An 11,451-nucleotide genomic window follows, 5' to 3' on the forward strand; every position below is an offset into this window, starting at 1 on the left:
AAGCCTTTTTGAAATCGGACACGATGGGTAGATTAACAAGAAGTTAAGCTTTAATTTGGTGTTTTGCACTTGTGAATGTATGAAAGTTAAATATTTCAAAAAAAATATTTTGAATTTCGCGCTCTGCTATTTCAGCGGATGTTGTCGAGGGGTTCCCCTAGCCTTAAGAAGATGTCTCAGTTGTTCAATCTTGTATGTTCATACAATTATTTGCACATGTTAAGTTTGCTGATAATAAACACAGTTGACAGTGAGAGGATGTTTCTTTTTTTGCTGAGTTTATGTGAACCCTTGGTTTTAATAAATGGTTTACCCTACTTTGGCAGCAATAACCTCAACGTTTTCTGTAGTTTCAGATCAGACCTGAGCAACGGTCTGGAGGAATTTTATACCATTCCTCTTTACAAAACTGCTTCCGTCTCTTGAGGCCCTGCCACAGACTCTCAATCGGGTTGATGTCCCCTACTCTGACTGGGCCACTCCAGAAGGCATATTTTCTTCTGTTGCAGCCATTCTGTTGTTGATTTACTTCGGTGTTTTGGGTCGTTGTCCTGTTGCATCACCCAACTTCTGTTGAGCTTCAATTGGCGAACAGCCTTACATTCTGCTGCAAAATGTCTTGATAAACTTGGCAAATCATTTTTCCATCGATGATAGCTCGCTGTCCAGACCCTGAAGCAGCAAAGCAGCTCCAAACCAAGATACCATGCTCCCTTAACCATACTTTACAGTTGGGATGAGGTTTTGATATTGTTGTGTGCTTTTTTTTCACTTTCAAACAACTGAACTTTAGTTTCATTTCTCCACAGAATCTGGAACATCCAGATGCTCTTTTGCGAACTTCAAACGTGCAGCAATGTTTTTATTTGGACAGTCGTGGCTTCTTCCGTGGTGTCCTCCCATGAACACCATTCTTGTTTCTTGTTTTACGTATCGTAGACCTGTCAACAGAGATGTTAGGATGTTCCAGAGATTTCTTTAAGTCTTCAGCTAACACTCTAAGATTCTTCTTAACCTCATTGAGCATTCTGCGCTGTGCCCTTGCAGTCATCTTTGCAGGACGGCCACTCCTAGGGAGAGTAGCGACAGTGCTGAACTTTCTCCATTTATTTACAATTTGTCTAACCGTGGAGTGATGAACATCAAGGCTTTTAGATATACTTTTGTAACCCTTTCCAGATTTATGCAAGTCAACAAATCTTAATCTTGGGTCTTCTGAGATTTCTTTTGTTTGAGGCATGGTTCACATCAGGCAATGCTTCTTGTGAATCGCAAACTCAAATTTTGTGAGTTGTTTTAGGGCAGACAGCTCTAACCAACATCTCCAATCTCGTCTCAATGATTGTACTCCAGGTTAGCTAACTCCAATTAGCTTTTGGAGAAGTCATTAGCCTAGGGGTTCAAATACTTTTTTCAACTTACTCTGTGAATGTTTAAATGATGTATTCAGTAAAGATGAGGAAAATACAATCATTTGTGTGTTATTAGTTTAAGCAGAATGTGTGAATCTGTTGTTGTGACTTAGATGAAGATTAAATCTAATTTTATGCCAATTTATGCAGACATTCAGATAATTCCAATAGGGTTCATATACTTTGTCTTGCCACTGTAATTGGATAATATGATGTGATATGCGTTTGCCAATTTATTAAATGTAAAAAGTCTAGATGAGGAAGATGATTAAGTTGCAACAATGGAGACCACACATTTGATATAGAGTAATTATTTACTTGTTATATTTACTTTTAAAATAATTTGATATGTATTAACATGTGTTTTGATTTCCAACATACTGTAAATCTTAATCAATTCTGTTGATGTTCATAAATACAGATTACTGTTAGGGACTTGCTGCTCATGATTGGGCACATAACGAGCTCAGTATTGGAGGAGGTAAATAGCATCCTGATCCCTGCCTTGGTTGACCTTATAAGGCTGAGAGCTTCAGAAAGTGATGCAGAGAATATGCTCCCCATCAGCAAAGACACCAACGAAGATTCAACCCAGGGCTCTGTCAGCTGTACCTCCCTACTCTCCAAAGTCAATGCGATCTGTCTCACTCAGAGTCCTGACAGTAGGTCCTCCCCAATCTCCATTGATGAACCAGTCACTGCTGTCCAGACTTATTGTAGCAGCAGTTCTCTGTCCAGTGAGGAACGAGCACACTCTTTCTCCAGTCAGATCTCCACTAAGAACCTGGCTGATTGGCCACGTTCTGCCAATCCACCATCTGCTAAAAACCACCACAATCTGCTAAACCACCTACTGCCACTGACTACTCTGGAACCTTATCTGCTGTGGTAGGTCGTGGGCATGTCATCCCTGTCAAACTGACCGTGGCCCCTTTCTCCTCCTTAATCTCCAGTGACGAGACCAACACCAACCTCTCCTCCAGCAGCCTCCCCTCCTCGTGCTCCATCAAGCTTTCAGACAGTAGGAGTGTAATTCCTTGCTCCCTGACTGTAAGCTCCATTTCAAATGTTCTTGGACCTGACTCTAGCAGCAGCCCTGTGCGGGAGAATCAATTTGCTACTGAGGTCTCGTCGATCTGCCTCAGCCAAGATAGAAATGGCCAAGGAGGGAGTGTGACACCTCCAGCCCCTTTGGATGTTTCCCTCCCCTCCATTATTGAGCGGGCTGGCGGACTTGTATGTTCCGTCATCTCCCAGTCTTTAGCAATTGTGGAGGCGCGGTCAAGTGTGAATGGTGAGGAGGGCTCTCCATCTCCCACCACAGTCTCCCATTCTCCTACAAGGGTGTTTGTCAGCCACTTAAGGAGTAGCCCACTAGGTGAGGACCTTGTAGATTCAACACTTGCGGATGTTATCTCTGTCCTGAAAATGGAGGGAATTCTTTCCTCCTCTCCGACTTTGGAGGAGGAGCTGCTTGATCTCTCCTCCAGTTGTTCTTCGTCATCAAGCGAAACACTGCAATGTGTGTCTGTTGGCCCTCTTGGCAGTGGGTCGGAGACGTCCTTCAAACTTCTTGGGGGTCGTACTCTGAGTATCGCCACCCCAACGGCCCATGTTACCACAGAGGACTTAGAAGTCTACAGTGATGAGATCATTGACGAAATCCTTATTATAATGAGGACCAAAAAAGATGATGACAGTGGAAGTGACGTCTCTGGTGCATCAACACCATGCAACACACCAGCACCACAGAGCCGGTCCTCTTCTGCACTGAGGGGAGTGCTTCCCCATGACAGGAGGATACTCAGCACAACACTGCTTGGAATCCAGAACACACTAGACAGTGAGAACCTCTCAGGAGAGTGTTCCACCTCACCACAGGACAATGCCAGAGTCCTGGAGATGATAAAGTTGCTGCAGAGGCGCCTTGAGGGGACACCCTCAGAGTCCTCCAGCCATATCACAGATGTGGCTTCACCCTTGGGCTTTCCTCTCCCTGTATCTCTCTATGCTGTTCAGTCGAGTGTATTTACCACTGACAAAGACCTGAAGGCAGAAAGAGTGAAGGGAGTCTTTGAAAGCCTGAGATCCCAGTTTATGAGCTACTCCATCAAGCCTGTGAGTAACATCATTACCAGGGCAACAACAAAGATGGCTGCCTCCAATCAGGTTAGTTCAGAGACACTCCAGGCAGCATCAGCAAAATCATCTGCTGTGGCTCAGAACCTTATTAGTTTGGTTTTATTTAAAGTTGCCAAGGTGTCCTGCTCTGATGACTTAGAGGGTCTGGGTGATCATCTCAGATGCCCCTCAACTTTGACCAGAGTTTTGACACCTTTGACCTCTGAGAAAGTTACACTGACACCTGCTGTTCTGAAGATCAGAAGGGAGATGTCTAAGGAAGTGGCCACCGAACTCCAGAGTTTCCTGATCAAGGAATCCCTTACTGACACCCAGACACCATCCAATGGACATGTTTGCACTTCTGGTTCTGCCCCAAGGGAAGCTGTGCGGGACATCCTGAGGAAAACCAAAGAGGAGGCTTCCAACAAAAGCCTGAATAATATTTTCTCTGTAAATTTGGATGAGCGGCTCACAGACTCCATTGCAGATGCCTTATATCCAAAGCTGCATGACAGATTGGAGTCCAAGAGAGAGCTGCAGGCTTCTTATTACAGCTCCCAGATAAGCTGTAGCCTCAGCCCCTTCAAAGTTGAGAGCAGCCTAGAGCTCCAGGAGTTCACTGACCCACTATCTGAGTCAGTATTGTGTCTCCTGGATAGGACATTTGGAGATAAAGCTCAGAACTTAAAGACAGGTGGGGGTGTTTTACAATATGTCACAGACCCAACCTATAAGAAGCTTTTGATTGGACCCCACACCAACGACGTCAATGTGGTTATGCACACGATTGCAGTGGAGGAGTTGCCTGTTGAGGGTTGTATTGCGCAAAGTGAGGCCAATCATGGCCTTCACAAGAAGCAAGAGTTACCTTCCAGCACCAGTGGCAGAGGGAATGAGACCCCGAGCCCTACTAATTGCCTACTGGAGGGTGTAGTGGGCAAACTGGTACGGAAGATGCTATTTGAGGGCCTTAACATCCCTGAGGTACCCATGAACTACAGCCGCTCTGAGAACTTTAAGCTACAGTATGAACTGGTTGCAAAGCTTTGTCCTTTGATAGTAAGGACAATCATGGCTACAACCATAGCCAATCAACCACCTACTATTCAAGAAGCAGCGATGTCTTCCGAGAACCTCCATGTGAAAGAGCTGTGTGAGGCAGGTATCAAACACCTCAAAGAGAACCATGTACCCAATGACTCAGAGACAAACATCATGGTCAGAGGGGCTTTGAGTGAAATTGAATCCTGTATGATTGAGACCTCCGACAAGGACTCTCCCAGTCTACATTCCACACCAGAGGTGGTTGTAGACCTGATCACCAAGCTGCTTCATGGGTATGAGCTTAACTCAGAGGACTTTGCATCACCTGTGTCATCCCCAACCACCACTCTCTCTGATGTGGCAATGGACATGGTGGTTTCTGTCCTTCGGGACATGTCCGATTCCCCAGATGTTACCTCAGCATTGGAAATGACCAAGGATCTCAAGACGCCTTACTCCCGCCCCTCAAGTGCAAGGATTGTAAGTGCCCTCTGCAGAGAGCTGGAGGAGCACATGGGCTCTCCTGATGCTCTGAGGCGAGCTTTGAGCCGTGGCAGCGGGGAGATGGCAACAGCCATTGCGAGTGCAGTCACCAGGGAAGTCAACCGTCTGGGTTCAAGCCTACCCAAAGTCTCTGTCAGGCCGCTCTCCTCAGACATCTGCCTAAGGACAGACCAGGACAAGGTCATGGTTAAGAGCCGATGTGGCTCAGCTGAGGTGAAGGCATCCCAACCGGTGTATATTATTGTTCATGTAGAGGCGGTGATGGATATCATTGTCCGGCTGCGGTCTCTGATTGTTCCTCGGACCCAGGATAAACTGGCCAGCTGGACCCTAGTTGAGGATGTGACCAACAAGCTGTCCAGTGCTCTGTGGGTGAGGGTGACTAACAGGTGGAGGGAAGCAAATGTCTGCCTGAAGGCAACAGACATCTTTCAGTTGGTGCTGTCTGTGCATAGAAAGTTGATGCAACGCTATGGCACAGAGGAAGCCCTACAGAAGATACTGTGCCACAAGGCACCCAAGCTGCACAAGGACATTGTCTGTCTTGTCACGAACGGAATTATGGATGCACCATCCAAACTTCAAGACACCAAAAATCTGGAATCTACACTCAACTTGAAAGAATTGACAGCCTTGTTTAATGAAATGACAACCCGTCAATCTTTGAATAAGAAAGCTGAGCAGAGCAGCATCAAGATTGAGATTGAACAGCCGGAGTGGTCCACTGTGGAACAAGTGACATCCGGTTCCACCAGCTTCATTAGGGAGCTTATATTAGAAGAAGTCCTGATGAAGCTTGTCAAGAAGATATGCCGTATGCCAAAAAGGACCAACAAGCGTCAGCGCATCCAGATCAGTGATCTGGTGACTGAGCTGATCCGATTGTTCGACGATGAGGTGGCCAAATATCTGATTGAGGAAATGGAAAGCCAGCAAAAAAGTTTCAATTCTAAGATGACATCGAAGCTGGCAGATGCCATCTACACTGACCTTGGGAAGGTCAAGCGTTTGAAACGCTCCTTGAAAATTGACGAATTATTTGAGGATCAGGAGATGCTTTCCATTGTCTCTGTCATTGTTTCCCACAAGCTACTGGCCATCTTGAAACCCTCAGTTTCCAACCCATATGACCGTGAGACCTCAGACCTTGAAGACTCATGCAGTAATGATTTGGAGGATGCGGAATCTGAGGGGGTGCATTATGCCACCGGCAGAAAGGTAAGACAAGCTCAGATTACTCTTGAATGGTCATTGGTTGTGCTTTTAGATATCGGCACCAGTAAGTATAGCTGTATAATTTATAGGAATATGTAAAGGAAGTGAAATTGAAGTTTAATTGTGCATTCTTGAATTCTGATCACAGTCCAACATGAGCATCGTCCTTAAAGACACTACAAACCAGCCAGAGATGTACATTGCTGTGGATTCTACACCTATGAGTGAGTTTTCCTGGGGGGAAATGTTCTTATGTGACAATTATATATAAAGAAGTAATAAATTGTTTTATCAGACAATTGTCCATCTGAAATTCTTACATATTTTCATCTTCTTGCCAGTTAAATTATCCAAGATGAGAAAAGGCATCCGGGACTTCTTCTGGGGAGTCCAGAAGGCCTGGAAACGCTTGGTCACCTGCAAGTCCTCTGGGTCCTCTGATGGGTAGCCTGGATGACGTGCAGCCCATGTCAGTTGCTTTTGCCAGGCTACATCTGAGGAGGACACCACAACTGGCCTCAATACAACATTTGTATTTTTGTTGTTCATTTCTGTTTTCATTTTGAATCCCCTAATGCTGCTATATTTGAACCAGGCTGTCAGTGGACTAGCTTACCATTAGTTTATACTCCTTAAGGAAGATCCACTATAGGCTACTCAACACCAAAATTCCATCTGGGTCTTTTGATCCCTTAATAGCTCCCACTCCTGTAACTAGGAATGTGAGCTTCTAAATGTCATTCAGACATCTACAGCTTCTCCTGTGATTAGGAAGATAAGCTAAGAAGCCCAACCAATTGACTAGATGTGCTGTACATCTGATGCCATCTCCCTATTGTAATCATTGAGCCACGTCCATTGCAGCCTCTAAATTTGATGTAGATATTTAGCCTAAATTAAAAAATGACAAGGAGGGAAGGCCGACAGCAGCTTCTACTCTTACGATTAGTGGTGCTAAACCTTTTGGGCTTTGAGGAACTATGTATTTTATTTTTCAATCACTTACATATTTTTTAATGGTTGTTTTAATAAAGCATTTGTATTGCAGATTTTGATTAATATTGTATCTTTCATAATTTTCCATTTTAATTTATTTAGGCATTCATTTGATGACATGGGACTAAAGCGTAGTTTATACCCTACATACGTACACAAGAAATAACTACAAGCAGCTACACAAAAAAACCTTTACACAAGAACGCAGCATCAGCATTTTGTGAAGCGTTCTTGTGTTGCACACGAAGGGTATGAACTAGGCTTAGTCATTTTATGACTTCTATAATAAGGGTATATAATGGTATCCATAGTGCAGTATTAAGATATTCATTATGGAGCTTTATATTATAGTAGAAATAATGTAAATGAATAAAAGTGAATTTAGGTATGTCAACTTGATGGCGATATTTGCTTGTTCAACAAAAGCTATATTGATGTCAGACGGTCTGAAGGTGCATGACATTCACATATTTATTTAATTGGCACGGCCCTGAAAGAGGTAGAAAAGGCCTCAAGATGGAGACAAATATCTTCTGTCAGAAAATCTAATCAATGTATTTATCACATGCGCTGAGTAGAACAGGTGAAATGCATACTTACATCTTCCTCTAACTCTGCCTTGGCAGAGAAGGGCTTGATGAATCATATACAGTATATTGAATTCAGAGTTTCTAGTGTGAAATACAACATTGCTGTCTGCCAAATGAATTAGCAGTATTAAAGCAGTGTAATATACACTGAGTGTACAAAACATGAGTGCTCTTCCCATGACAGATGGACCAGGTGAATCCAGGTGAAAGCTATGATCCTTTATTGATGTCACAGTGTAGATGCTGGGTTTTTGACACGCAACAGTGTCCCGTGTGTATCAAGAATGGTCCACCAACCAAAGGACACCCAGCCAACTTGAGGGGAAAAAAGGGTGCAACTAAATATTAGGAAGGTGTTCATGATGTTTTGTGCACTCAGTGTATATACTTCAGGTTGTATATATTTGAAGTTATCGAAGCATGTGAGTCTTACGGCCAGCTGCCATATTCTTGCATGTATTCTGTATCCGGAACAGTGAAGCCTGGCAAGCGAGTTTAGTATGATTTGACAAATGAAATTTATGCACCACATGTTTGTGTGACTACTCTCTGTTTGCCTAACTTGGGGAGACAAAGAAAGAGGACTTAGACATATTGAAAAAGAGGACTTTATCATGGCCCTTTCATACGAGCAGGGAAGCCCCTCTCAGAGGCTGAGGCGAAGAGGAGCAGTCATAAGCCCACTCCATGTGAGTGGCTTTACCGTAACCTCAAGCACAGTGGAACGGGGGAAACTCATCTGTATAATTGTGTTGAGGAGATCCAGAATGCATTTCAAATGGCACCCTATTCACTATACAATGCATTACTTTTGACCAGGGCCCATAGGGGTCTAGTCAAAAGTAGTGCACTGTATAGAGTGCCATTTGGGATGCAAGTTCAGACTCAGCTTTAATAAGGGGATTAGGTCTGCTAGCCAGTGTTTCTCTCTCTCTCTCTCTCTCTCCTGCAGGCATGCTCATGTACAATAAGGTGTTTTCAGGGCATGATGACTCAGCTCATCGGTGACCAAACTCACCTTTTGTTGTGTGGTGTTTATACTGCTGCTACACCTTAATCAGGACCTCACCCCCCAGCTAATTGGGGCGGCAGGGTAGCCCTAGTGGTTAGAGCGTTGGACTAGTAACCGAAAGGCAAGTTCGAATTCCCGAGCTGACAAGGTACAAATCTGTCGTTCTGCCCCTGAACAGGCAGTTAACCCACTGTTCCTAGGCCGTCATTGAAAATAAGAATTTGTTCTTTACTTAAAATTTAAAATAATTAAAGTATCTGGTGAACGAGATGACTTTAATCATAATTGATGTGCAAGTAAGTACTGTGGCAACCCTGCCTGTTAGTAGTTTGACACACATAATGCTTTACTTGAGGGCAACCTAGATTAGGACTTCATAAAATGAATCACCCATTTATACAACGGGTGGGTATAATCCGGAATGCTGATTGGTTAAAAGGTGGGTATAATCCGGAATGCTGATTGGTTAAAAGGTGGGTATAATCCGGAATGCTGATTGGTTAAAAGTGCATTCCAGCCGGTGTCTATTCCACAAATTACCACCAGCTAAATCTGACGTTAAAATGCTTATGTACTCTGTTCCATCTGACTGTCTCATCAGCCCAGGCAGGGAAGTTATAAACTTGATCTCCACTATAAAAAAGCATCTAGGCATTATCTCACATTTCTTTAGACTAACATTTAGTTTTCAACAGCAGAAATTTGTATAAACATGAGTCTCTCTCCGAAATCTGCAACATTGTTTCAAATATTCAAATTCGATCTTCAACTGTCCCATAGTAATGAACCTGCAGGGGGTCGGGAGTCGGGACGAGAAAGAGAGATGATATATACAAAGAAATGTAAATTGAAAAAAGGTCAAACGAAAGGAAGGGCAGCGAGTTTGCAGTCTTTCCAGCTCCAGTTTGAAGTTATTTTGTTTGCTGTGTTGTTGGCTAGCTCCTCTGAACAATAGTGTCCTAACAAGAGCACTTTTTTTTATGCCGGGTGAAATCGTAACTGATTAGCTCATTGTTATTGATGTATCCTCCAAGCCGGTGTTTGGAGGATATTGTCACGCCTGCTCCCACTTCCCCTCCGCGCCAGGCTACCTGTCTGTACATGCACCTGTCACCATCACAACGCGCAGCAGCGCCCATTGGACTCACATGGACTCCTTCACGTGGTTGTTTGCCCCTGTATATCTATCTGTTCCTCGTGGTGTTCCCTGTGTACGCATTACTTGGTGTTATGTGTTCCTGTCCAGACGCATTTCCTGTTCTGTTTAATGTCTTTCAGTTATCAAACCTTCACTCCCTGTACCTCTATTGACACTTCGTCTCAGGCCTATAAACACCCGTGCCCATATATCCACCTTCTCCGGCATTATCACTTAAATATCCACAGCCATTGGAGGCTGGAAAGTCCCACCAAAAATTGAATTTGCTCATCAGAGGGCGCGTCACTGCTTGCTTGAAACAAAGCACAACGCTGGAAATCTGTCCTCATCCACAGAAACTAGTCCCATCGTTCTTTGACGAACACAGATGGTTTTATATCAATTTCCGAGAGAGCGGTAGAGATACTCTGACACAAATGTACTGCCAGATCCTTGTTGGTTTGGCTGTACTCTGAGTATACAAAACGTATGCAAAAAGTATTTTAAAAAGCGTCCCATAGGGATACTGGCCCATGTTGATTCCAATGCTTCCCACAGTTGTGTCAAGTTGGCTGGATGTGCTTTGGGTGGTGGACCATTCTTGATACACACAGGAAACTATTAGCACCTACTACCATACCTCTTTCAAAGGCAATTCAATCTTAAATCTTTTGTCTTGCCCATTCACCCTCTGAACAGCACACAATTGTCTCTTCTTTGGTATTATGGTGGCCACAAATAAATGTCACAGGCGCACGCTGCTGTATTGGCTGTGTATCAGTCTACTATTCTATAGTATGAATTCCTTACACTTTGTGAATTAAAAAATATATAAAAACTAAAACTAAACACTAAAACAATTGCTTTACCAACTAACCCTGATCCCATTAAAACCTCACCACTATTCCACTACTTTGGCCCTATCTGATACTACTCCAGGCCAGCAGCCTGGGAGGATGGGACATTTTCATTCAAAACATCTTGTAACTCTTCGGCAGTGAAATCTCGTAAACCAAATTACTTCTCTTCAGCTGCCACCACATTGTCTATCCTCTGTGATTTACATTCTATTCCTGCGGTACAATTGACAACCATGACCATGAACGCCAAAAAACAAACCCAAGGAAGAAAACAAATACACACTCGCACACCAAAGCTTATGTTTGGAGGATACCCGTGCCAATATATCCTCCGAACACCGGCTTCTCGGACAGTATCACTTAAATAAACCACATTCATATGCAATTTCATAAGCAAACAAAAATATTAACTTGGGGTTGTTGTTAAAAGCAGACTTTTTCTAATGAAAATAAAATCTACAATGGTGCCCAGGGATTCCATTGGATTGTTTTGTGGTGACGTCCATACACATTAAAGGACAACAACGCCATATCCCCAGGCCTCAATTTGTCCCCA

At 43.6% G+C, this 11,451-nt stretch overlaps 1 protein-coding gene across 1 annotated transcript; it reads left to right on the top strand.

Moving 5' to 3' along the window:
- Positions 1–2,257: 2,257 nt before the first annotated feature.
- On the top strand, positions 2,258–7,346 carry LOC135509539 (uncharacterized). Its single transcript, XM_064930277.1, has 3 exons — positions 2,258–6,302; positions 6,448–6,523; positions 6,641–7,346. The coding sequence occupies exons 1-3, from the start codon at positions 2,841–2,843 to the stop codon at positions 6,745–6,747; spliced, it is 3,645 nt and encodes a 1,214-aa protein (XP_064786349.1). The 5' UTR covers positions 2,258–2,840; the 3' UTR covers positions 6,748–7,346.
- Positions 7,347–11,451: the final 4,105 nt, after the last annotated feature.

The sequence above is a fragment of the Oncorhynchus masou genome, chromosome 22 (genome assembly GCF_036934945.1).
Source record: "Oncorhynchus masou masou isolate Uvic2021 chromosome 22, UVic_Omas_1.1, whole genome shotgun sequence".
Taxonomy (NCBI): domain Eukaryota; kingdom Metazoa; phylum Chordata; class Actinopteri; order Salmoniformes; family Salmonidae; genus Oncorhynchus; species Oncorhynchus masou.

Coding starts and splice junctions, on each gene's coding strand:
- LOC135509539 (XM_064930277.1), top strand. CDS start 2,841: ATGGAGGGAATTCTTTCCTCCTCTCCGACTTTGGAGGAGGAGCTGCTT. Junction 6,303..6,447: donor ATTATGCCACCGGCAGAAAG/GTAAGACAAGCT, acceptor TTCTGATCACAG/TCCAACATGAGCATCGTCCT. Junction 6,524..6,640: donor TGTGGATTCTACACCTATGA/GTGAGTTTTCCT, acceptor TCTTCTTGCCAG/TTAAATTATCCAAGATGAGA.